Here is a 27345-nt window from a genome sequence, read left to right as displayed (position 1 = left end):
TGTTCAAAAGTAAGTCATAAAAAGTGGTGCATTACGTTACAATCAGAGATAAATACGCTTTCTTTCGCGTGCACCCGTCGGCTTTTGAATCCATTCATTTATGAAATAACTTGAACACAGTTGTTCTACGATTTTTTACATGTAGTTTTTTTTTCAGTGATTGGCGGCCGCAAAGCGGCGACAGGCCCCTAGTACATGCATTAAATCGTTCATCAAGCTTAACAGCTGTTCATAAGTGGCCCATAGCATAGTTCAAGACTATGCATTCGTGGCTTTGTATAAGTTAAAAGAAATAGTCCCACCGTACCTTCCATAAAACATTTAGATTTTTTCTTATCTTAATTGGCATTATTGGCGACTTTCATCATAATTCGTATTTTTATGGAGTATTGACATCAATTGTGGGAAATTTCTGTGAGTTCCCTCCTTGATGGAAGGAGTATTTGATAAAAATTTCCAGTCGTGACACAACAAGAAAAGAATAAATAAACAGAAACAAAAACTCAGATGCCATAATTGAACGATATGATATCAGAGTTCATACCTCTATAACAGGGGGAGCATTTTGAAAAATGAGGAAAGCAGCATAAAAATTAACAATACATTTATTTTGATGAGTTCAACTTACAGGTAAAAACAACACTTACCAAAAATAAAAATAGAAGTATAAAAACATGAGAAAGAACTGGGATGGTCTTAAAAAAATCAATTATGCACTACAAATCACCGTTGCACCAAGAACCACAATTCTGACAACTGCTGGGAAACGTGATTATAAGAACTGTGCAGCTGATGCATATGAATAAACATTAAGTAGTTGATATAAAAATACGAAACACATTTTAAAATTGCTTGATGGCACGAAATGCCATAAAAAGATAACTTGCACGATTCCAAGAGGACCTTTCAGAATTTAAAAGGATAATTATGTTGGTTGAAGGATGAAGTTAGAGGCTGGACTTTTGAGTGACGGTGATTTTCAATGCTTTAGCTAGTTGTTCACCAAAGTCTGGGTGTACTTGGGTAAAGTTTTTGACTGCTCGCTCCTGGAAAAAAGGGAGGACAAAAATTGTTGTCAGTGGCTGAGATGCATAGAAAATAAAAAAACAAAATTGTTTATGAAATTCGTATGTAATGTTTTACACACCGAAATGCCAAATAGATAACTTAAAAAAATTAATAAAAAGATTCTTTGTTTTTTCCGAAAATTATTTGATAATAGAAATTTCATAATTTGTAACCAGAGGGTGACAGTGTCCAGAGTTGGGGAAAGTTTACTGTTTCTTATGACAATAACCTAAAATTTACTGCTGTGACACCATGTTTCAAGTACTTCCTGAATCGGCTAACAGCCTCATTACTGGATTGAATCCTGCCACTAGGCGATCTTACTTTGACTTAAAATTCAAACAATCATGAGACAATATGATTTCGGGAAAGACAAATTGTTTGCTATGGGTAATTCTGTGTCACCTATCGAATTTTAGAAAAGTTCTGAAGAATGGTAAAGAAAAAAAATGAATGAATGAATGAAAATGAATGCAAAATTGGCCAATTAAAAGAAGATTGTAAGTACCTGAATAAACTCGGCTGCTTCTTTTAGATGTCCGGCAAGATTGGCTACAAGCCTGCATCTTTCTTCTTCGTTTAGAGTCTTTTCCCAGAATAATGTTGCTTGAGAGAAATTGTCTTCATTTCCAGTTTCATACCTAGGGCAAGACGTAAGACAGTGTAAAAATTACCAAGAAATAATTTACCAAAAATAATTCAATTTAAAATACATGCACAACTATGTAAAAACTATTCTTTTGAAAACTCCAATGCAGAAATTTTGTATCCCTGCAATTGAGATACATCGTATACTAATTTTGCAAACAATGTTGAAAACTTTCAAAACAATTATTTTTCTTTACTTTTTATTATAATTCCTGGGTTAATGTACTTAATTCTTCTGTGAAAATGACCCTTCTCAAAGAAATAATTACAAAAACATATTGTGTGGTAACACCGAGATCAAAAAGCTCACCTTTGAACATCACCAGAAACAGAGTATTTGGAGAGGGCAGCATGGCCACTTGGTTCAGGCCCACTGAAACTGTTAGGGTAGTAGTTTGGTGCACCACCTTCGTTGTAGTATGTCTGAGGTCCATCTCTTTGTTGATTTGAAATTCGGCTGCGATACGGGCAGTTGATCGGTAACTGTAAGTAGTTGGCTCCTAGCCTATGGCGGTGAGTGTCTGCATAGGAGAAAAGTCGAGCCTACAGGAGAAAAAAAATCCAATAAATTAGGAGTAATGATTCAAATAATATTTTCAAAGTATCAAAGGAATTTAGGAAAAAGATATCCTTGACCAAAATGAAGAAAATTCCGACTTTCCAGTTTTATAATGGACATCTGAGTTAACGTTATTTTTTAACTTTAAAATTCCATTAGTTTTTTTCAACATCGGAGCTAAAATTGAGGAGACTGAATCCACTATTAACACCTTCCATTGAGCTGAAATGTGAAATTTTTGCTGAAAACTACTTTGATTTCCGGAGTTTTAAAGGCTTCCACTCAATTGAGCTTCATTTTTTATGCGCAAAAAAAAAGAAAAACAAAAAAAGGCACCATGGTTAAGATACCAACGTAAGCCAATTTTATAAATTTAAGAATATGCAAAATGCTGTTTTAGACCAGTGCTTTGGGACCTGAAATAGGTTCTTAAATATCCAAAAAACTTTCTTCATTTTAAAGATTAATTCTGCTGTTGGAAAACAACTTACCGATAAACCATTTTTAAATTTGAAGGAAAACTTACTTGAAGCATTTTGTCCGGACTTGGTTCAATTCCAGGGACCAAATGAGAGGGGCTGAACGCAGCTTGCTCTACGTCTGCGAAGTAGTTTTCAGGATTACGGTTTAGTACCAATTTGCCAACAGGGATCAGTGGGAAATCGGAATGTGGCCAAACCTAAAAAAAACCTCACATATTAAGATATTTACCGAGAAGATATTTGACTTAATAAATCAGTGAGCATTAAAGGCGCAAATACAGCAGTTTTCAAAATTTTTTTAACTTAACCCTGACCAAAAGAGGGCAAGTGTAGCGTTTTGAAAGAGAAATACAAAGTTTAGGGTATCATTTTGTCACCAAGTCGACATAGCAGGCTAATTTGTGCTAATCTTTCGACAAAATTTCCACTTCTACAGATTAAGAGTATAGGAACAAGCTCTCAGAAGTTGTTTGCACACTTTTAAATGGCCCCACTAAGGTTGCTGAGCCTGAAGTTTCCTAGACAGTCAGAAACCCAAGGCTTACTGTGAAACGGACAACTTAATCATTTCTTTGTAAAAAAAAAAAAAAAAAAAAAAAAAAATCCACAAGACACTCGGAGACATTGATATTTATTTGTTTTCCACTCAGAGTGTCAAATAATAGAATTTAAAACTCTTAGCCAAGACAATCACATTGAAGAGGGATTATTTTATTTCTTGGGCTATGATTTAAGATCCTTCAAACTAGTTTTAAGTAAGCTTTTTATCCACAGGAACATATTAAAACATAAAACATTTAGAAACTCCAGTGCTATTCGGTCAAATCATTCATATTAGAATTGCAAGACTGAAGCATCACTTTTGAACAGCAGTAACGCAAGTTTAAACAAATGATGATAACAAAAAGACTGGAGCCCTCCTGGGCCCAGTTGCTATCCAATTGTAATTTATTTGTCATCTTGAACTGTAAAATTCTTGATTCTTATTGTAAGTGGGTGAAATCTAATTAAAGTTAAAAAAAAATGGATAATTGTGCAGGAAGAAAAATCAATTACTTTTGTGAGGTCGAATGGGTTCCATCTGTAACTCTTGGCTTGCTGGAATGTCATAACTTGAATGTACATGGTCCAAGAGGGAAAGTCTTTTGTAGCAATGGCATTGTATAAGTCTCGGATAGAGTAGTCAGGGTCACTTGATGCAAGTTGTGCAGCTTTCTCAACTGGAAGGTTTTTTATTTTTTGATCCGTCTGAAATAAAATTAGTTTAAAAAAATTAGATGTGATGTCAAAAGGTGAGTTTTGAAGCATCAGTAAAATACCAAGGCCTATGAGACAATAATTAAAAGTTATAAATATCTTAAAAAATTATGTTGATCGAAAATGATGCTGCAAGGTATGTCTCCATGGATCTGCATTGATTGATAGGAAAATGGCACATTTTTAACGATTAATCTTCGAAAGAAGATTTGATTATTTATTCCTTAAGTTGTTGAAATTCTAAATTTTGTTATTAAAACAAAATGCAAACTCTAAAATAGCGAAAAAACTTAGTGGTAAAATATGGCATATTTCAGAATTCATTGAATTTTCAAAATTTGAAATGTTTAAATGATATTTAGAACTTGATTTAAAATCTAACCATTTGTAAGTTCCTCGATCAAGTTATAGGAATGCAGTCTCACTTACTAAATGCTAAAAAATGGACATGATTCTGTAAAATTCTATATTATTCACTTCAGTAAAACTGGTAAAAAATCATCATGAATATGATTTTTCAACCTGGCAATTCAGTTACCTTGCAGTGGAATTTACAGTAGACAGCTTCATCTTTATCGTTGACCAACTTGAATGTGTGCGATCCGTAGCCATTCATGTGGCGGTAACCATCTGGAATGCCTCGGTCGGAATATAGGAACATGACTTGATGAGTTGTCTCTGGTCTTAAGGTAATAAAATCAAATACCATGTTTGCATCCTTTGTGTGACAAGAAAAAAATCAACGTTAAGAGAAGCAAAGAGAACAATACAACCAGTGGAAAAGAAGATGAATGCCTTGGCAAAAGAAAAAGAATACTCTGGTTCAGGTAATCAAACTTATTAAGAGGTAAGGTTTAAAAACAAAAATACCTAAAGGGCCGTCAAGAGATTAGGGGTGGCCATGTTTCAAAGTTTCTGACCCCTAATTCCCCTTCTCTTATTCCTCTCACCCCTATAGTGAGGCATATCAGGCATATGACGTAGTGTATGACTGGGTCCTCGTGGCGAATACTTGTGCAACACTTGTTCACAAGGTGACAGAGGATAAAGGAAGAGAATTATTTCAAGCTGGTAATGAATTGGATGTGTTTTCTTCTGTTGCATCATCACAGTGATGAGAAGCAATAAACATTATATAACACACCTCACACATTTTGTAAAATTTCAACACGTGCTGTAATTTTCCTTGGACATCTATTTAACGAGGAAAGTTAAACAGAACTCATTTTGGATCATCAGGTAACTTTATTGATTATATAACAAATTTAAGAGTAAAAGGGGGATAATTTTTGGGAGGTTTTTTAATTTTTTAAAAAAAAACCAGTAAAAAGAGGGAAAAATTTTATTCAGCATTACAAAACTGGACTGCTGAGCTAAGGAAGAACGTCGTATGAGCTTTTAGATTTTGACAAATTTCCTTTGATTAAATACGAATTTTCAGAAAAACTGGTGAGTAAATTTCTTCAATTTTTTGTAGAAAATTTTATTCGCGGTCAGATCAACTATCAGAAATTTTCAGGAGAAAACATGCATAACTCTTCAGAAATAAACATTTTATCAGATGAAATTTGGCAACTCTAGAATGTTCATACAGCGTTTTTTCTTTACACTTCAGTAGAGGAATTCCAATCTCAGGTCTGCATTTTAGCTACTATAAAATGGATGAAGGAAAGTAAAAAAAATCAGTGACATCAGAACAAAATTTTGGAGCAAAGTCTTTTTGTACATTAATTTTTACAGTTTTTTCCTTCAAGCATTATTCAGCTGGGTTTCTGTGTCAGGTCATCAATCTCAAAATTATGGTCAAAACATTGCTATTGTGCACAAAACCATACCTTCAAGTGGGTAGCAGGGTTCCTCTTTTGAGTGTGAATGAAACTGGGGAATAGGAGAGGATCTCTGACAAAGAATATGGGCGTATTGTTCCCAACTAAATCCCAAACTCCTTCTTCTGTGTAAAACTTGACAGCAAAACCACGTGGATCTCTGTAAAAACAGCAATTTTTATAAGAGTGGGTGAAGGTAAAAGATCTATAAATCGATGAAAAAAAGCTTGATTTTAGACTGGAAAATTTGACATAAATGCAATTCGCTATCGGTCCTTGGCACGAAAAATTTTATTACAAATTTTCTCAACAGCGATGATGCTATGTTAATTACTTACGACCAAAATTCAATATTTTTTTTTAATTTAAAAATTGTGGTACTTTGGACATTAATGGGAAATACTGATTCTGTCTGGATCAACAAAAGGGTACATTCTTAGGTACATTAGATTTTCATGTTATTTGTATTCCCCAGAGTTGATTGAAAAATTGATGCACTGGATGCAAAAAGGGCACTTCTCCGTTGTAGTGTTTCAGAGTCTCCTCTAATATTTCATTCGTTGTAAGGAAAGTGAATGCAAATATTTCACTAGGAATTTTACTGAATATTCCTCATGATTTTACAATTTTCTATGAAGAGAATTCTGGAAAAATCATTCATTAAATTCTTCTTCAAGGGATTGATTAGCGACAGAGATTCTGAAACATTTGCAATCAAGAAGTGCCCTTTTCGCATCCGGTGCCTCAACTGACTTTTTTGCTATGTTTCTTCCTTATTAATGGCTTCATTCTGATTTTTGGTAATATCTATATCGGTCAAGAGAGATGAAAATCGCAAAAATATAAACTGAGAGTATAGACGCGTCTTTGTAATACCCTTCATCAAAAAATACTATTAGTTACCTGACGGTATCTGCAGATCCGCTTTCACCACCAACTGTTGAGAAACGGAGTGCAATTGGTGTTGTTTTCCCAATTTCTGAGAACACTTTAGCTTTTGTGTACTTTGTGATATCATGCGTTACTTCAAAGTAACCAAAGGCACCTGAAAAAAGAAATTGAGGTGATGAATATTGTTGTGAAAATATCAAATACATGTGGGTGGCACTATCCGTCCTTCAAACAGGGAGGCAACATTAATACGTCGGAGAGAGTAGTTTAGAAAAATAAAAAAATTATAAATCAGACCAGAGGTGTAGAATCTCCCAAGTTTTCACACTTTCACGCGCCCGTTCGTCGAATTTCCAAAAAATTTCCCACTAAATTTCAAAAGTGATTAAATTTTCCTTCTTTACTCCTTTGACTTTCGACTTTCGATCCATAAAACTTTTCCTCCTTCCAAATTTCGGGGGCATTTTCTGGCCCCTGCGTGATAGTTCAGATTTAGACTGGGAGTATATGGATTGATCTGTAATTCCGAGAATCCGCCAGGCCAACAGCGATACCTCTGCGACTAAAGTTAGGACCCAAAAGTGCAGCGACTTCGGGTGTCAAATCATCCATTGCCATTACCTGTAAATTTCCGTTTTCATACATATCATGGAACGTTTGAATGCGCATTTGTCTAAGTTCTCAAGCATTCACTGAGTTATGATGTATGAAGTTTTCTTAGCTTATGTTTCGGGTAAAAACAACAAAATTTCGTTTCTGATCCTTGCAAATCTGGCCGGCCTGCCTCACTTCGAATGTTCAGGTTTGCAACGATCCTGTTCCGAATATTTCAGGTGGGAAGGTTTGCTGCCCTTTCAGGCCCCGAGGCCGTTATGTAAGGTTATGTCTACTAAAACTGGTTGGCAAAAATTAAGTGCTTTTACAGTACCTTTGCAAAAAATTCAGTACCTCATACGCAAAAAAAATGCAGAACTTCTTCGGTGCTTTTAAGTTGACTGTTGATTTGAGTTCATATTAATTAATCATGTTTCTTACGGCTTGTTTGTTTTTACTTATTCTGTAAGAATTATCCGTTTGCTGATTACAATCCTAGCTTGAGCACGCTTAAACAATGCAGTCAAAATTGCGATAGCGGCAGAGCAAAACGGACAAGGCGAGCGTGGAGGCTACTTCAATAGTAATCTTCCATCGCATTGCTAAGGCGCAACGATACAACTATTCGTACTCTTCGGAATGCGAGAGGTATCACGCCACAATTGAAGGCGTTTTCAAACCTGCCAACAATTTCAATTAGGGGATTTGGAGTTTGCGATAGAGTTAATTATGCTCACCGGCTCCTTTTGCATGGACCACTCGCTCAGGGATTCGCTCTCGATCAAAGTGTGTCAGCTCATCGATTAAGGTGATATCTTGCAGGAGAATTGGTCCATCTGGCCCAGCTGTGAGAGATGCTGATTTCGAGTCGACTGGTGCTCCATGACCTGTGGTTAGCGTTAATTTTTCCTGGAAAAAAAAAAAAAAAAAACGAAATCATGGAGATTTATTTCAATTTAGAAAAAAAACCGCGGATAAAGAGATAGGTGAAATTGTTGCCAACTTGAGGAACACCCAAAGTTGCCACAGAATTTTGAAAATGAAATCCGCTGTTTCCCTGACATTTGAAGATATGCCAGATGGTTAAAAAATACACAATGGACCACTAGACAAGGCACGAATTCAAGCATTCTGATACATGTTTCTTAACCAGAATTTCAAGTAGAACACGATTCGCACAACGAAAATTACTAAAACCAACTCCTAACGAGGATATTAACCTTTTTATTTCACATTGGTTACGCGGATTTTGAACTGCCCGCTCACAAGAAACTCAAAGCTCTACGTGAGTCGAATCGCGCACTACAACAGTTTCAGCAAGCCTCTCAATCGAGCACTGTTCATTTCCCACCATGTGTTTTTCGAATTATAAGCAATTTGCTATAGTTGAGCCAAAGCGTCAAGACTGAGGTTGTCAGATTTTTATATAGCAAGAGACCGTCATGATAACGTTTAGCGCGCGATGTGAATCACGCAGAGCATTGAGTTTTCATGAGCAGGTGGTTTAAATTCACGCATCAAGAATCATTAAATATCTTCGCAAGGAGTTTATTTCGGTAATTTTCGTTGTGCGCATCGTGTTTTACGTGAAATTTTAGTTCAGAAACATGTATCAGATTGCTGAAGTTCGTACCTTGTCTCGTGGTCCATTAGAAATAGTTTTCAGGCAAAATTTTTCTTTGAAACGTCAAACTCGTTCTAGAAAGCAAATCAAGAAGACCTAAACCTTTTTCTCTGACATTTCCAGGTTGTCCCTGACTTTATAAAATTCCCCGACATTTCCCGGTATTCCCTGCGTGTGGCAACCCTGAATATCCCATTTCATCTCACACTCAGATATTGCGACACAAAATTTACGTTTAAGTTTTTCCAGTGCTCCCATTTCCTGGAACTAGTTCCGAATTTCGGAATTTTGGGGATTTTCATGATTTTTTCTCGTAACTTTTGGAATTCTCAAAATTTTCCGCATTTTTTGGAACTTTCTCGGAACTTTTGGAATTCTCAAAATTTTCCGCATTTTTTGGAACTTTCTCGGAACTTTTGAAAAACTTATGTAGAGTCCCGGAACTTTTGAAAAACCTATGTAGAATCTCGGAACTTTTGAAAAACCTATGTAGAGTCCCGGAACTTTTGAAAAACCTATGTAGAATCCCAGAACTTTTGAAAAACCTATGTAGAATCTCGGAACTTTTGAAAAACCTATGTAGAATCCCGGAACTTTTGAAAAACCTATGTAGAATCCCGGAACTTTTTACGTAAATGGAATGCGAGGAATCGGAACAGAAAACTCCCAAATTCCGGAACTTTTGACTCATGAAATGGGAGTACTGATTTTTTCACAAAGTATTTTCAACAGAGGACGAATATGCTCGAAAAGACTAAAATCTCGATTTTTCTGGGGGAAGGAAAAATATGTCAAAATTTTGAGGGGAAAATGTGCATGTAAATCCACTCAGCTTCACACGTGCTTTGGAAAAAAAGAAGATTTTTCTCTGTCTAATCATGCTGTATCTACCTTTGTGTACAATCTGAACAAGTGGATAAACTAACAAGGAGGTAATACTGATGGACGTCGGTGGAGATGGACTGGCCCAACAAGCAAGCTAGGATGAGCTGTTGAAACCTTTTGAATTTCGGTTTGGTCACCGAAGAACTTGAGTAGCAATCTCCCGGGAGAGCAAGCATGAATTTCTTGCGCATTCCGCGTTCACTCTCACACGATGAATCCTCCACGGACTCACACCACTTCGTGTATGCGTCCCAAAAACGGAAAACAGAATTATGAAAGAATCATATTGACGGCGAATGTTCCAAACCGCGTTTGTCGAATTTGTTTTACTAAACGTCAATTAGGAACGACGGCCCTGGTAAAAATTGGCAGTAGAATCTGTGTTCCAAAATACCATAGACCTACAGCCGACTGTAAGATTTCCAATAGCTTCTATAGCCGGCTACACAATTTCTTATAGCCTTTTATAGCCGATGGCGATTAAGCAACAGACTGACGATAAAGTGTATGCTATCCGTTACTAATTACGGATGCTAGGACTTAGTGAGTTTTTGGACTACCGCTCTCTTTTTGGGCCGTAGTATCTTGATTTATTTTGCGAGGAAAGCTCCGAACTTTTGAAGGATGCCTGCCATTCCTAATATGTTGGAGCGCCTTCAGTTTCGTAGGATACTGTGCAATACCTCTGGTGTGAAATAGTTCCTTCAAGCGCCGTGGTACGCAGCGCGGCGGGCGGGCAGCCAGCGCGAAACGCGCATTGGCGCCTACAAACCTAACAGGGATACTTCACGCATTGCGCAGTGCGTGAAGTATCCCTGTTAGGTTTGTAGGCGCCAGTGCGCCGCCGTTCCGCTTTGAGTTAGGCTCTAATATTTAATCTCGTGGAGTCAGCGTTGTTCAACTCATGACTTGGAAATGTTTGCACACTCTGTATGGATTATTCTCATTTCAATTGATGAAAACAAAAATGTAGTAAAGGAAAATATAATGTGCGTTTTGTAAATATTATGGTGATTCCGCACAAACTTAAGGATTTACAAAGCACACGAATTTCTACACAATTTCTTATAGCCTTTTATAGCCGATGGCGAAAAAGCAACAGCCAGGCGATAAAGTGTAAAGCCCGGCGACAGGAACTATAGCCCGGCTGTTTAATTTTTTATCGCTTCGTGTAGCCCGGCCGTATGATTTTTTCCACCTTCTACAGCTAGCTATATGCTTTTCTATCACCTTCTGCAGTCGGCTATAAGAATTCCTATGGTATTTTGAAACGCAGCTCCTATCGCCAATTTTTACCAGGGGGTTTCTAGCTCATCCTTAAAAACAGGTATGTGCACAGGGAAAATAATGGTTTATACGTTGTTTCTAAACCGAGCCAGACCTAGTAGTTCCTAATTGCAGAACAAGGAAAAAACTAAGGAACAGGGCCCGAACTGTACGTAACATGGTGGTAAAATAGGGCTGGGTCCACACTATTTTGCGGGGAAAACAAGGCGAAAAAGTTTAAAAATTTCTATCAGAGTATCCCATGAGGAACTTTAATCCATTTAATCCCATCGGAAAGACTGCGATTAAAATTTCGTGATTCAATTGGCAGCTTGTCAGCTATTACACAATCTGTGAAAGCGGAAATATATTATGATCCGATGTGCATACATTTACTGCCACCCAGGAGCGATACTTGGACTGATTCGTTCATCCTCGGAGCGGTGAACAAACCCGTTGTTACGGGGCTTGGCGAGTTAATAAAATTCACAGCAGAGGCAATTAATACACTTAGCTAATTACTTTACAATCTTCTGTTTGCGGGTTGTATTATCTTGTTCTACGCTTCGATCTAATAGCTCAATTTCCAAAACTGGTGAGCTAATTCATTAGGCGACACATAATACTCCTACAACAGAGAGAAGGCATGAAGGAGATGGGTGGCGTGTTGGTTAGTGAAAAATCTGCACTTCACTCGCGCAGAATGAATAATTTTCGACACTAAGTCAATTGGATCTGTATCACTCTCTTGTTTGCATGATTTTATTTAAGCAGAAATACAGAAAATTTTCTTTGGAGTCGGGAAGAAACCTATTAGTCTAAAGATTAAACAAATCGACGGTGTAAATATCGGCAATCACATAACTCGTTTGCGGTGTCTGAAAATCTCCGCCTTTATATTATTTTTTTAAAAGAGGACAAGTTGACATCATTCCTTGAAGTGCATGCAGAATTTTCTTTGAACAGGGAAGAAAAATCACGGAAGTTTTAGAGAATTGCCGTTTATTAGTTTCCCGTTTAAGAAATAAAGTATGACAGGAAGTCTACGACGTCGCAAACCGAGTTATGTGATTGCCGACTTACACCGTCGAAATGTTTACTTATGCAGAAAATGGAAGCGACTCACATTAGAAGGAAACCTTTGCGATTTTTTTCTTGAATAAAAATGAATCTTTTCGTGGCACATTCAAGAATAGATCGGGTTCGATAAGTCAAACAGGTGAGATTGTATGGATATTGATAGGTTCAACACGTAAACATAGCCTCAAAAATCAATTTAGTTTGAGGGAACGGGCCTTCGGTGATTGACTTTTTATTCTTTCGAGTACCGAATAGCGGTGAAGAATGAAATTGTTATGAATTTTCTCAGTTGCAGCTTTTCCATCTTAATCCTGTAAGTTTTATTTGAGGTTGCCGGCCAGGTTGGCCTAGCGGTCAGCGCGTCTGACTCTAGACCAATAGGTCCCGGGTTCGAACCCCAGTGGCGGCGACAAATTTTCACGAAACTGTGGATCTACTCTACAGAAACAGATTCTACTCGGCCTCAACCCCTGAAAATTTGAAAGCCGAAGCATGGATGTGCCAGAATTTCCCTGATGTCTACCGACAATAAAAAATTAATCTCTACGTTAAACTCTTGTCTATAGATGGCTGTAGATTCCTTAACTGGAATAGAAGCCAAATAAACTGCAAAAATAAAAAAATAAAACATTCTTTCAGGTTATGTTCTATTGAGTTTTGAACCAAACGATACATCGAACCACTATCGAATACGATCTATATTTCTGCTACAATCGAATCCATTGTTTCTCCCGGTGCATTGCAGAATCAGCCATGAGGACTGATGTGTGAAGGCATTCCTTCGAACATTCTTGATTCGAACTTTAATTTTCGAGAGCTTGCTAGTTCATGGAAATCTCGCACATTGAAAAATGATTAGAACTCTCATCTCTCATCCAGTGGCTGATGTGAATCACCCAGCATCGGACATCAGTTGATTGTTAGGAAAGCTGGAGTAATTTATAATCAATAATGAATCATTCGTGCGAGTGAGTTATCACTTTTTTGATAGTCCTATTGTTATGTTTCACTAGCTTTTAACTATTTCAGTTGACACATTCAATGAGGAGAGACGCTGAAGTATGTGAGCAGTAATGTGAAGCTCCGGGATTCGTTTTAGATTTTTCCAAATTTCCGTAATTCAACAGATCCGGAATATTTCGGGAATTTCAAAAGTTCCGGGAAAAATTCATGAAAATCTCAAAAATTCCGATGATTGTTAGGAAAGCTGGAGTAATTTATAATCAATAATGAATCATTCGTGCGAGTTAGTACTATCACTTTTTTGATAGTCGTATTGTTATGTGTCACTAGCTTTTAACTATTCCAGTTGACACATTCAATGAGGAGTGAAGCTGAAGTATGTGAGCAGTAATGTGAAGCTCCGGGATTCGTTTTAGATTTTTTCCAAATTTCCGAAAAATTCAACAGATCCGGAATACTTCGGGAATTTCAAAAGTTCCGGGAAGAATTCAGAAAAATCTCAAAATTTCCGAAATTCGATACTAGTTCCGGGAGGTGGGAGGAGCACTGCATTCAACTCTAGCCTACGTGAAGAATAATCGATCCCATAATATCGAATCTAACCATCTCGTGGCCGAACGGGCGAGAAACCTTCCAAACGGCAACCCCTGAGCCTGACCGTATCCTTAATCCTTATCCCTGCTTGTTATTCCTCTCTCTCGACCTTCCATCCTCAAGCGCGCGTGGGTTACCGATGCGAACCCGTCATTGTTACGTCGGCCGCTGGAACGCGAATCACGGTGGTCGTTTGATTTATATCTCGGCCGCCGGTAGCGAGCACTCAGGTCAGTTGCGGGAGATTAAGAAACACCTATCCGCGAGCGATTCCCGTTGACGCTTACGCTGTTCTAGCGATGAGTTCGTGTTCGAATGTAGTTCAATGTCGCTCAAGACGCGGATTCGAGTGCAGGGTCGCCGACGGAAGCGCTCGCCCGCGCGGTCGGGGACCTTTGTGAGTTGGCAATCCTGCGTTTTTTACATTTAAACCTGTGTAAATAATCGATTTCAGATGAAATAAGCTACGTTCCTCAGGATCGATTATTTGTTAAGGCGTAAATGGAGATGTTGCATGTGTGAGGAATTTGCGATTTGACTGTTGATTCTTACGTGAAAGTTCGCGAGAAACACGATGGTGCCACTGGTTTTCTCTGAAATCATCTCCCGAGCTCAAAAAAAGCTCTCAAAGTGAGGCCAAAATGGAGGGGATATCCCACGCTACCCTGAGAGTCCACCTCTACATCAAAACAAACTCTCCATGCAAAGATAGGGAGCAAATACATTAGCAGGGTTGTCACTTTATTTGGGGACTCCAAGACTGAAAACATGACAATCTTGCTTATGTATTTGCTCCCTATCTTTGCATGGAGAGTTTGTTTTGATGTAGAGGTGGACTCTCAGGGTAGCGTGGGATATCCCCTCCATTTTGGCCTCACTTAATTTGAGAGCTTTTTTGAGTTTGGGAGATGATTTCAGAGAAAACCAGTGGCAGCATCGTGTTTTTCGCGAACTTTTACATAAGAATCAATGGTCAAATCGCAAATCCCTCACACATGCAACATCTCCATTGAGGAAAAAAAGAATATTACCAACTTAAGAGAATCGCCAATAGCCAGAGTCTTCGGTTGCGGATCTTTGCGGTAGCGATATACTGCCTGGAGTCACTGGTTTTCTCTGAAACGAACTCCAAAGCTCAAAAAAGCTCTCAAAGTTAAGGTCGTGATGGAGGAGCTCAAAAAAGCTCTCAAAGTTGAGGTCGTAATGGAGGGGATATCCCACGCTACCCTAAAATTCCACCTCTACATCAGGTCAAACTCCTCGTGCAAAGACAAGGAACGAATACATCAGAAAAACATGAAGAAACTACATTAACAGGGTTGCCACTTTGTTTGGAGACTCCAAAATTAAAAACACGGCGACTGCTAATGTATTGGTTCCCTATCTTTGCATGGAGAGTTTGACTGGATACAGACGTGGACTCTTAGGATAGCGTGGGATATTCTCTCAACTTTGAGAGTTTTTTTGAGCTTTGGAGTTCGTTGCAGAGAGCACCATAGTAGCATCATCGTATTTTTCGCGAAATTTTACGCAGGAATCAGTATACTTGAATCGCAAATTCCGGACACACGCATGACCTTCATGCTATGGCATTTTCCTCTGGATGTGCCCGGTTTGTAAGTCTCTAGCAACCTGTACAGGATGATCCAGGGTTAAACGGCCGAATTGCAGGAGCCGAAACAGCCTCAAACCCCTCTTTAAATTGAGATTTCGAATTTTTTTTGGATCATCTACGACTTCAGGGCATAAAAGCACAGGAAAGTACAAAGTTTCATGAGATTTGGTTTACAACCGTTGGCAAAATCTAGGAACAACGATTTACTTCCCGATTTTTTTTGGGGGGGGGGGGGCGTAGCTTTCTGCCATGCTAAGGAAAAACGTCGTATGAGCCTTCAAGCGTTGCCAAATACCCTTTGATAAAACTCGAATTCCCTAGTAAACATGTGAGTATTTTTCTTCCAATTTTTCATACAATTTTGTTCGCAATTTGACCTCATGTTCCTGAAAATTTCAAGGAAAAACATTCATAACGTGCCTCAAAAATAAACATTTCATCAATGAAAATTTGGCAACTTTCGAATGTTCATACGACGATCTTCCTTAGCACGGCAGCTTTGACCCGGGGCCCTTTGGAAAAAAACTTTAAACAACAGAAAAGTCTTATTTTGACCCATAGAACACGCTCCCGCAGTCTGGCCGTTTAACCCTGGATCGCCCTGTATACTACAGCTGCCGAGAGCTACAGAGGCTGTGAGGATGAGGCCGTTTTCAGCGCTGTAGAGCTGGTAGGACATATACCTTAACCTTAAGGTGAATCTACACCACTAAATCGACAATTATGTGGCGCGTATTCTTGCTGACCGTGAGAAAGGACGACTAGCGAACATTCACCGAGTCATCCAAGACAGAGATTTTAAGTCGGAACTAAGCTTCGCACAGTAATGCCATTTTAACACAGTCGTAATGAGTTTTTAAAATGGGTTACAGGAGCAATTTTCAAGCGTTCATATAGTATGACATCATTCAATAGTATGACACACACATAGTTCAACAACTGCAGGATGGATTGGATGGCTAAGAGGGCATAATTGAAAATAGGTTTCGAGCAAAATTTCTTGTTCAAAATCTCAAACCCAGAAAGCAAATGAAGGTGATTTAACAATTTTTCCCAGGCATTTTCGTCATTTTCCCTGACATTTCCCGGTTTCCCCTGACTTTTTAAAATTCCCTGAAATTTCCCAGTTTTTTCTGACGAAGGTAACCCAGCTTTTTTCAATAAAATGTTCCGGTCAGACGCTTCTGAGCCCGTTTCCTCAGAACTTCATTTGGACCGCGTTAAATAGAGAGGAACCAAGCCACATCAGCTATTGCCAAATTTAATTGGACGAATTACTTTTTTACATGAAAACGGTTGGGCGGATTTTCTTGTAAATTTCAGTGAATTTTCTCCATAGTACGACGCAAATTCTTTAAAATTTTCAAAGGAGTCCGCACAAACGTTCTCTCGTAAAAAATTGACTTGCCCAGTTAAATTTGGCAACAGCTGATGTGGCTTGGTTCCTTTCTGTTAAACGCGGTCCATTTTTGCACTTGCTGCTCTCTTTGCTATCGCGGCAGACTTGCCGGTTCGGCGCCGCCTATTTTTGTGCCGAGCGTTAAAGTCTCCGAGGCTTGGCCGCGGCCTGTCGAGCAGAGCCCACTGAGCGGCGGCGAAGAGGCACAGGCATGAACAATGCAGGATCCGCGGGAGAAAAAAAGGTCCTTCCGATTCGTCGACGAGACTAGACGGCGAACCTCGCAATTAGACGGATCAACCGATCGCAGAATGAGATCAACCGGTAGCCACAGGCTCCTCCCTCATCATTCCCGCCGCAAAATTGGGCCGATGTTGCCGACAAAACCACACGTTTAGAGGTGTAAAAGTGATGTTCGGAGTGTGTTTCATTCCGGAGCCTGTTTCCTTTTAGCGGATGAATATTGAAATCGATAGACAAAACTATAGACAAAGAGAAGATGGAGCGGATCATTCCCGCCAAATTGGGTCAATGTTGCCGACAAAACCACACGTTTCGACGTATCAAAGTGGTCTTTGAAGTGAATTTCATTCCGGAGCCTATTTTCCCCGCAGCGGAGTGATATTAAAATCGATAGACAAAACTATAGACAAAGAGAAGATGAAGCGAATCATTCCCACAAAATTGGGTCAATGTTGCCAACAAAACCACACGTTTCGACGTATCAAAGTGGTCTTTGAAAAGAATTTCATTCCGGAGCCTATTTTCCCCGCAGCGGAGTGATATTGAAATCGATAGACAAAACTATAGACAAAGAGAAGATGGAGCGATCCTATTCGTATAGAAGCGGGTGGTTACAATGGACAAAGGAGGTGAATGATAGACAAACTAACGACTACAACCTACGAGAGAACATGTAGACAGTCTATCATTTCCTCCCTTAGTTTACATCGACTAGAGCACCTGTATACGGGAGAGAGTTGCCATCTCAATCCTTTTACTACAGAAAAAGTGTGCCGCCCTCTGATTGGTCGGCTATCATGGAGTTCCCAAGTTGGCCCAATGTAAACAAACCCCAGTTTCTCGGCTCTTAGTTTGGCCCAATGTAAACAAAACAGATGGCGACAAAGTTTTACAAAATTCTAGACGTGATTTTGGATGTGTAAGGAATTTTTTTTATGATCAACTTCTGCATTGAGTTCGGATCGAACTTGAATGGATATTTTTGCCGAAAATTAAACTTTGAGTGTGATTTCATTCGTTTCTCAGCCGATAATACGTGTTCTTCCCCGGGTCGGATTTGTTTACATCGGGCCAACTTTGGAGCTCCATAATAGCCCAAAACTGATGAACCAATCAGAGAGCGGTACAGAAATGGCAATGGAGATGTTGCATGTGTGAGGGATTCGCGATTTGACCAGTGATTCTTACGTAAAAGTTCGCGAGAAACACGATTGTGCCACTGGTTTTCACTGAAATCATCTCCCAAGCTCAAAAAAAGCTCTCAAAGTAAGGCCAAAATGGAGGGGATATCCCACCCTACCCTGAGAGTTCACCTCTACATCAAAACAAACTCTCCATGCAAAGATAGGGAGCAAATACATTAGCAGTGATGCCGTGTTTTCAGTTTTCGAGTCCCCAAATAAAGTGGCAGCCCTGTCAATGTATTTGCTCAATATCTTTGCATGGAGAGTTTGTCTTGATGTAGAGGTGGACTCTCAGGGTAGGGTGGGATATCCCCTCCATTTTGGCCTCACTTTGAGAGCTTTTTTTGAGCTTGGGAGATGATTTCAGAGAAAACCAGTGGGACCATCGTGTTTCTCGCGAACTTTTACAAAAGAATCAATGGTCAAATCGCAAATCCCCTACACATGCAACATCCCCATACTCTCCCGTATATGGGTGCCCTAACATCAACCATCCCTTCTCTATGATCCGGACTCCGCGGTATGGTCGTTCAACCCCTGAAACATCGTGTGTCGACAAGAGAGAGGTCACCTGCTGTCTTCTTCGAAACGGTAGACATAAAGGATAAGAGCAAGAGAGGCGATCTAGCGACACCGCTTCACCTACTGACATTATGCCGACTTTGAATACCTAGACTGGACCTTCGACGGAACACGGCTTATACGCACCCGCGTGGACACACATACATGTATGCGCGCACGCACGGCCGCGCGCTCAAAATCTGACTTTTCTCGGCCACGGGACCGGTCGCCGTTTCGCTGGACGGGTCACGCCCATAAACCTTCGAAATCGAATTACATCGACCCCGAAGACTTCCCTACTTCCGCCGGGATACGGGTAAGTTACATACCGGATGGTCAACAGGGTGTCTACTAAAACAGGCTGGTCAAGAATAAGTACTTTTACGGTACTATTTCACTGCATTCTCGAGAAATTCAGTACCTCCTCCAACACAAATATTTCGTACTTTTTCACTACCTCCATTTGACGAAATTAGAAAATTTTAAAAAAAATTGAAATTGCGACAAAAATTACAAAAAATTAAAAACAATTCTGGACCTTTTTGCGGAATTTCCGCACTTTTTCAGTACTTCCGGACCGCCCTTAAAAATCAGTACTTAATCCGGACTTTCCGGAAATTCCGGACTTGTAGACACCCTGATGGTCAATACTAAAACTAGAGTTAGCTATTTTGGATGGAGGGTATGGCATTATGAATTCGATGAAAAAATGAAAACGAAAATCGATCGACGTGAACCGGTCGACGCCGATTTGCTCCACGGATGATTAAAAAATAGGTGTCGATTTGATCGACAGGAATCAATCGAAAGATAAAAAAAGCAAACCGATCGACAACAATTTATTGACAACTTAGCGACCCGGTCGACAAAACCGGCGATGGATCGATAGAGCCATGAATCGATCGACAACTCCATGAATCGATCGATAAACCCGTGAATCGATTGAGTTATGTCGATCAAATCACATCGATTTGTTCACGTTTTTATTTTTCGATTGATTCACGCCGATCAAATCCACACCCTCCATTTTTGGAGAGTATTGGATTGCATTTTGTATGAAGAACTACTATCTCTAGTTCATCAATAAAAAAACTTATTTGCATTGGAGGCAAAATCAGTAGCGAGGCATGAATCATCATCCCCATCATTCACTATTTGAAGTTTAAAATGGATTGTAAATGAGGTCGGCGTGAACACATTTAAAATCGATCCTTTTCCGTAGGTTTTAACGTTGGAACGCTATAATCAATTCATTGCAAAGCACGTCACGTTACTGCAACAATGGCACTTATGAAGATCTGAGAACACAGTAAGTGCCGCGCCATCAGGCGTTGCTAAGATTGGTATTCCTTACTATGAGAGAACCTAAACGCCCTTGGTTTATGGACTTTTTAATGGGAAATACACTTTCAATGGCCTCATTTTCAACGTAAGTTTGAGGCGAAAACGATCTCTTTTCTGCCAAACATTTGAATTGAAGCTAGAATTTCAGAAAAATTTCTTCGATGCCAGTATTTTTACATACCCTCGCTATAGATTCACATTAAGTGGCCGCTCATGCACTGAGTAGTTTAAACTCATGACCTCTCAATGCCATCATTTAAGGTCACGCGTTGGAACTAAAGTGGTGCAAGTACAAGCATGGACGGATAAACTGTCAACTCAGCAACGCGGCAGTAGCTGTTATGTAAAAGAGCTTACTTCAATTAGCTGACTCATTGAATTGTTTACTCATTTCAGACAGGTGTCTCTCAAGAGGGCCACTCGCTGTTCTCGTCTTGGAATTTCGTGGGCCATGAGATAATAAGTTGTTGGAATTAAGGAAGGGTTGTAAGGGAGCTTTCACATAAAAAAATCAATAACTGATCTCTTTTGATCCACGTCTGGATCCGACATTCGTTATGATGAAGAGATAAGTGAATTTGCAGAGAAATGAGCGTATTACTTACTGATTTGCGAGTATTCGTAACAGCAATAACGCATAAACAGCAAGGGGAGCTTTAATAAATTACGTAACGCACTTGGTCGGCATTTTTGACCTATCTCTCTCTTGTGACGCTTTGTGACGCAACCCCAAACCCCCCTTAATAATGAAATTGACATTTCCCTGATCTCGCTGTCAAATGGTAAAATTCCCTGACAATCGAGGATCTGCCACATGCTTAAAAATACATAATGTGAAATAGTTTTCAGGCAAAATGTGTTGTTCGAGACGTCAAACCCATTTTAGAAAAGAAATAAAGGCAAATTAACAATTTTTCCTGACATTTTCATTTCCCTGACTTATTAAAATTCCCTGACAATTCCCAGTATTTCCTGGCAATTCCCGGTATTTCCTGACCATGGCAACCCTGTTCTTAACGAGGCAAAACTGACCTTCCCAAAGTTTTCATCGCGTGCGAATTTTCCACACAATAAACACTTGCCCGGTGAGAAAGCTCACACACGAACACGCATTCTTCTCTGCGATCGAACAGAAGTCTAACGGTAGGTGCGGTTGCCAAATAATACGGGAATATATTAATTTATCATTGAAAGCGCGGGGAACGAGAGAAAAACAAAACCTCGAGTTTGGCAACAACGCGATTTGATGTATTAGCATGCGTCAATAACGTCTCAGATAAAGCATCGATAATCGACGAAAAGTGAAAAAAACAACTGAGAGTGAAGCTGTTGCAAAACTGAGCTTGAAAAACTTTTACTCGCACTCAGACCAGTATTCAGAGCAGTGGCGTGACGTGTTTTGCGATAAAGCGATTGATCCACCATTTAAACCTATGGAAAAGAATCGATTAACAGGTAGTTCGCGACGAACACCTTGATTCCTTACAATAGCTTCCAATGGGGAAGTATCGAAAATCGATTATTTACGCCTCGCCACTAATTCACAGTCGTTCCTCGAGCTCTTCCTGTTTTTAGGACGGTTCTACATAGTTTACATTGAGATTAAGCTCTTCAACACAGCATCATAAAAAAACAACAATTTTTACGAGCCCCAGTGGCGATTTGGCAAGTTGGCAACGCTGTTTAGTGTTTTTATAATCTATTTAAATCCATTAAAAATATCGATTTTAGATGAGACAAGCAGCCTAACGAATTATTTTACAGACACTTAAATAGAGGGAAAACAGTGTTGCCAACTTTCAAGAATCGCCACTGACGAGCCTCTAGTAGAACTCCACAGTAAAAATTTGGAAATAAATGTTATTACAGGTGGAAAAAAATTAAGGCGCTCCGTCTATTTCAATGACTAGGTCTGAATGCAACTTTTCGTGCTCTCAGAATGTCCATGTTGCATATGCAAAAAAGTGCAGGCGCTCTGATTTCCATATGCTCAAGGCCCTAACGAAAAACTGCAGTTGTTAGATCTTGAGGGTCTCCCACGATGCATTTACAATAGTGCTTACCATAAAATGTTCGGAATCGATGCGGATGAGTCGTGTGTGGCACCTGCAATGTTGCCAAATAGTGAAAATGGACCACTAGACAAGGCACGAATTCAAGCATTCTGATACATGTTTCTTAACCAGAATTTCACGCAGAACACGATTTGCACAACGAGAATTTCTGAAACCAACTCCTAACGAAGATATTAACGTTTTTATTTCACATTGGTTACGAGGACTTTGAACTGCCCGCTCACAAGAAACTCAAAGCTCTGCGTGAGTCAGATCGCGCACCACAACGGTTTCAACCAGTTTCTCGATCGAGCAATATTTATTTCCCACCATGTGTTATTCAAACTATCAGCAATTTGCTATAGCTGAGCCAAAGCGTCAAGATCGAGGTTGCCAGATTTTTATATCGCAGAGACTGTCATGATAATGTTTAGCACGCGATGTGAATCACGTAGAGCATTGAGTTTTCATGAGCGGGTGGTTCGAATTCACACATCAAGAATCATTAAATACTTATCTTTGTGAGGAGATAATTGCGATAATTGTTTTTGTGCGCATCGTGTTTTACGTGAAATTTTAGTTACGAAACGTGTATCAGAATGCTGAAATTCGAGCCTTGTCTAGTGTTTAATTTCGAAGATTTCAGAGTAGACACGATTCACTGGGGAAAAAAAAACACATTGGATCTAGAGTCCAGACTCTTAAAAACATCGACAAGAAAAAATACTCTTGATTCAATCGGATTTTTGCTTAAGTCAAGAGCCAAGCCTCTTAATTTGAGCGGATTTCCTTTTGATTTAAGCAAAAATCTGATTGAATCAAGAGTATTTTTTCTTGTCAATATTTTCAAGAGTCTGGACTCTAGATCCGATGTGTTTTTTTCCCCAGTGTTGTTAATGCAACGGAGGTAACCCTTGAGAATTTACAACCGTAGCCTAGCCATATCCGTTGTGTATGAGAAAACCAGAGCGCCTGCAATTTTTTGATACGAAACAAAGACATCCTCAGGACACGAATAGTTGCATCCAGACCTAGCCATTGAAATAGATGGAGCGCCTTAAATTTTTTTCCTGCTGTGATACCGAAATGTCTCATTCATCGCATTCATACATCGCACAGAGGAACGAGCTGATAGAAGAAGTCAGACATGAAATTTTTGGTTAAGATTTCAAATTTTGATGTTAATTTCATCACTAATTCGATATCGAGGGGTGTTCCTGCGCAGGACAATTTCACGAAAAACCCAATGTAATTTCTCTTAAACTTCTTTGTCACATACTTTCTCGAATAAAAGCTTTTGAAGTTACAACTTGCTGTCAACATTTGAATCCGTGCTGCAAAGCTGAACTACGCATGATATGCAGACCGGCAGACGTAGTTAAATTAAGGGGTGAAAGCCCACATCATTCAAGCCCAATATTGAGGAACTGACTTTGATTAATAGCTGATGACAATTCAAGCATTTTATAGGGGCAAACCTCTCCCTCCAATCCCTTGAAGAATACGGACATTCGACTAACAAAAGAAGCGTTTCACAAAGTTGCGTCTGAGTTACCAAGGATTCAAGGTTATTGTGCAAGAAAATGAGCTGTCTGGGCCTACTTGATTTTTTTCTAGAAGATAGTTCTGACGCGGACTGAAAGGGTTGAGCACAGAATCATTATTATCTGGAAAGTGCTTACGGGTCTTTGGTAGAAAACGCCCTCGACACCACTCACTGGAAAAAAAAGTCTCTTGAATCCTGAGTTCAGACTCTTAAAAACTTGACAAGAAAAAATACTCTTGATTCAATTAGATTTTTGCTTGAATCGAAGACCAAGGCTCTTAGGTAATTTAATTTTTCCTTCGATTCGAGCAAAATTCCGATTGAATGAAGATTATTTTTTCTGGTCAAATTTGATAAGAGTCTGGACTCTAGATTTAAAAGACTTTTTTCCACTTCTTCGGATGGAAATTTTTTCAGATTTCCGACCAGGACCGGATTTACCGATTTGCCGCCCATGGGCCGCCTGTATTTTGCCGCCCCCTTCTCATTCGTTTTGAAACATCAATGAAAACCATCAAGTGAACGTGCCCGAGAGGGAGAGGTGCATAAGACGCATTTACTCGTTTCGAACACATTTTTGGCGAAAGCCCTGTTATCAGTATCAGCAAACGTTCACGGAACTTTTCGCGAAAGTTAAGTTCCGTAAACTCTTCTCTATGTGGACAAGGCCTTCGATTTATGAGAAATGAACAAAAAAATTACGTAAGAACAAACATAAATGTGGTTTAATAAGTTTAACTTCTGCCGCATCGCCGCGCTGACCGCACTGTGTTTGGTGCAATGCTTGAAGTATTCCTACAGTCTTGTAGGCGCTATGCGTTTCACGCCGACCGCTGCTGACAGCTGACGGCACTGTGTTTGACGCAATGCGTGAAGTATTCATTCAGTCTTGTAGGCGCTAATATATGTTACATGCCAACAGCCGCACCTAGGGCTTCTTCTTTTCATCTCAAGTCCTCGTCAACATTGCTCTCTGCGCCACGCCGCTCTATGCGTGTTTGGTTTCTCTCTCAACTTGACTAATTAAAGGTGCGCAGTCTTTTGTATCATCAAGGTGCTGTCTCTTGTATCACCGAAAGACGGTAAAAGTAGAAATTACGGTTTTCTCAGGAAATGAGAGATTTTGTCGCCTTTTCTCGTTTGGAATTTTTTTTCTGGATCCGATTTTTTTTTATACCTACATTTGAAAAAATTACAAAATTTCCCGCCCCCTAAATTTGCTGCCATGGGCCGCGGCCCATGAGGCCACCCCCTAAATCCGGCCCTGCTTCCGACAGGGGATCACTGCCTTTTCCAATCCACTTCTTTTATCCTATCGGGCCCTTCAAGCTGAAGAATTCTGCTGCACCGTAGGTCAGCGAGCGAGATACGTGAGTTTTTCGAACCGATTCGCAATCCCCGGTATATTTTTTGCCTATGCAGCAATATCGAAGGCGAACCACCAATTTCCAAATATCTGCCAAAAGGTTGCGCATTCAGTATTGAAGTTCATGCACGGAGGGAGATATCGTTCCCTTCCGGCCAAAGTATCACAAGCGCCATGCGACGTTTCAAAATTTCCGCCGCAATTTTTTTTTACGGAGAAACTGTTGATTGAATCTGTTTGAAAATCTCACTGAATTTAATCGGCAGTACAAAGAAAATTCAGTGAAATTTTCGGACAGCTCCGTTGAACAATTTCGCTGTAAAAAAATAAAATGGCGGCGGAAATTTTTAAACGTCGCATCACGCTTGCGGTACTTTGGCCGGAAGGGGACGATATGTGGGTGTCTCTCGAGCAGATAGTTATTTGCACTTCCTTGTTTATTTGTTGCCTACACGCAGGCCCGCCACATCCCATCTCGGGCCCTGGTACCAATTTTCTGGCCCGGGCCCCTAGCACAGGGAGGGGGAGGGGGGTTCCGGAGGGGCCTCCCCCGGGAAATTTTTGAAATTTTAAATCTATTTGGACGCATTATGAAGCTCTTATGATGGAGATTTTCCATCAATTTCTGCAGAATAATTACTCCTTTTTGTTTACTTTCAGCACCAAAAACTTTCGAATTGTTGCATTCAAAACATCTATAAATTTTTTTTTGAGGAGGCAGATGATAATTTTCAATTCTATGGGGAGCCGGGCCCCCCTGGACTCCCCTTTCGTACGTCTATGGCAAGGGAGTTAAGCCATTGAAGTCGAGGATGCCCAGAAAGGAGCCTCTTAGCATCCGACAACAGAAGAAAATGAAACACAGTTACTAAAAATATCATTCTGCATATACTCAAAATCTTGAAAATCTCTAAAAAAGTGAGAAAAGTTTTATAGTGCCCTAGCGTGTTTTTGAAACTTTATTCACCTTTTGCGGAAATTTCAGGGTAATTTTTTCACTTTTTCCTACGAGACAAGGGTTACACATGAATTCGTAGTGGTTTGTCACCTGCGTCACGGGCCCCTCCAGGGCCCGGGCCCCGGTACCAAGGACCCAGTATCCCCCCCCTTGTGGCGGGCCTGCCTACACGGCGAAATTGAAGGCGAACCTAAAGTTCACGATAGCTGTCGATAGTTTTACCCTTTTTAAAAGGCTTTATCAAAGTTTATGCAGATAGAAACAGTCATGTTTGATAACTACTCGCGCTTCCCAGAATAGTTATGTAGCAATTAGTAGTGTTTAAAACAATACCGATTTGTTTCAACACCATTTATTCATTAAATTATGCATTTAAACAATAAAGGGAGGGGGGGTCTGGCCAGCCTTACATAATTATTTAGGGGGGGTCCAGGCCAGCCTTACGAGTGCCTTATGGGGGGAGGGGGTCTATAAATCGGAAAAAGTGCCTTACGTAATTCGTGGACGGCCCCCTAGCAAATATTCTGCATTATTTTCACAAAGCAGTAGGTACGCTTGAATGTACATCACCAAAATCGAAAATGCATCAACTTCTACTCGTTTGAATGCTTACAGAATAAATATTCACCCAAATCATGAACACCTACTAATTAATCAACACATCTTCTGCACTTATGCTTGGAAGAGGCGAGGATTAGCGTTTAAGTTACAATGGCCATGTCGCATAAAACACAGTATTTATGAATTTTAATGGAAGATAGGTACAACACCTAGATTCGTATATTTACATTCAATACTAAATTGAAGGCAGCAGATATACGCACTGTCGTAGTCTCGGTCGTGGGACAACGTCTAGATGTGTTTGTAGACCTGAAATTACTTGACGATATCGTAGACTCTTACATGACAAAAAATGAAAACCTGAAAACGGACACTTTATGAACCGCTCTATTGTGTAGAGCTGGGAGTCCTGGAAGTAAGGAAAAATGATGAAAATAGTTGAGAGAATCCTGGTGTGATGTAATTATGGAAAAATATTATCATAATGCTCAAAATGAGGTTATGTGAATGATGACACGACAGATAAGAAGTTACCTTGACAGAGTGTTTAAAGCTGTTCAGTTGATCTGATGCCGGATCTCGGGCCATTGTCCCTTCAGATTTTTCACCAAAATGTTTTTTAAAAGCAGAGAGAAAACAGCACTTCACGGGACTAGAAAAGCTTGACTTGTGAGCTGCGGGGATCGAGTAGGAGAATGATAAGCGAACGACCAATAGCATCTCCCACTCTAGAATTCTTACGTCAGAGTTGTTGAAAGTTCAATCGCTAGGTAGCAG

General features: G+C 39.7%; 1 protein-coding gene across 1 annotated transcript; it reads right to left on the bottom strand.

Moving 5' to 3' along the window:
• Positions 1-587: 587 nt before the first annotated feature.
• On the bottom strand, positions 588-27283 carry Cat (Catalase). Its single transcript, XM_019062381.2, has 10 exons — positions 27103-27283; positions 8063-8234; positions 6744-6885; positions 5850-6000; positions 4553-4732; positions 3814-4005; positions 2802-2954; positions 2027-2259; positions 1577-1709; positions 588-1046 (listed from the first exon to the last, which is right to left on the bottom strand). The coding sequence occupies exons 1-10, from the start codon at positions 27154-27156 to the stop codon at positions 948-950; spliced, it is 1509 nt and encodes a 502-aa protein (XP_018917926.2). The 5' UTR covers positions 27157-27283; the 3' UTR covers positions 588-947.
• Between the last annotated feature and the right edge of the window lie 62 nt (positions 27284-27345).

Source organism: Bemisia tabaci, chromosome 10, assembly GCF_918797505.1.
Source record: "Bemisia tabaci chromosome 10, PGI_BMITA_v3".
In the NCBI taxonomy this organism is placed as follows: Eukaryota; Metazoa; Arthropoda; class Insecta; order Hemiptera; family Aleyrodidae; genus Bemisia; species Bemisia tabaci.
Note: the sequence above shows the minus strand (reverse complement) of the source record. Positions and strands in the feature narration are given on the sequence as shown.

Coding starts and splice junctions, on each gene's coding strand:
- Cat (XM_019062381.2), bottom strand. CDS start 27,156: ATGGCCCGAGATCCGGCATCAGATCAACTGAACAGCTTTAAACACTCT. Junction 4,733..5,849: donor ACCCTGCTACCCACTTGAAG/GTATGGTTTTGT, acceptor TGTCACACAAAG/GATGCAAACATGGTATTTGA. Junction 4,006..4,552: donor ACTGTAAATTCCACTGCAAG/GTAACTGAATTG, acceptor ATTTTATTTCAG/ACGGATCAAAAAATAAAAAA.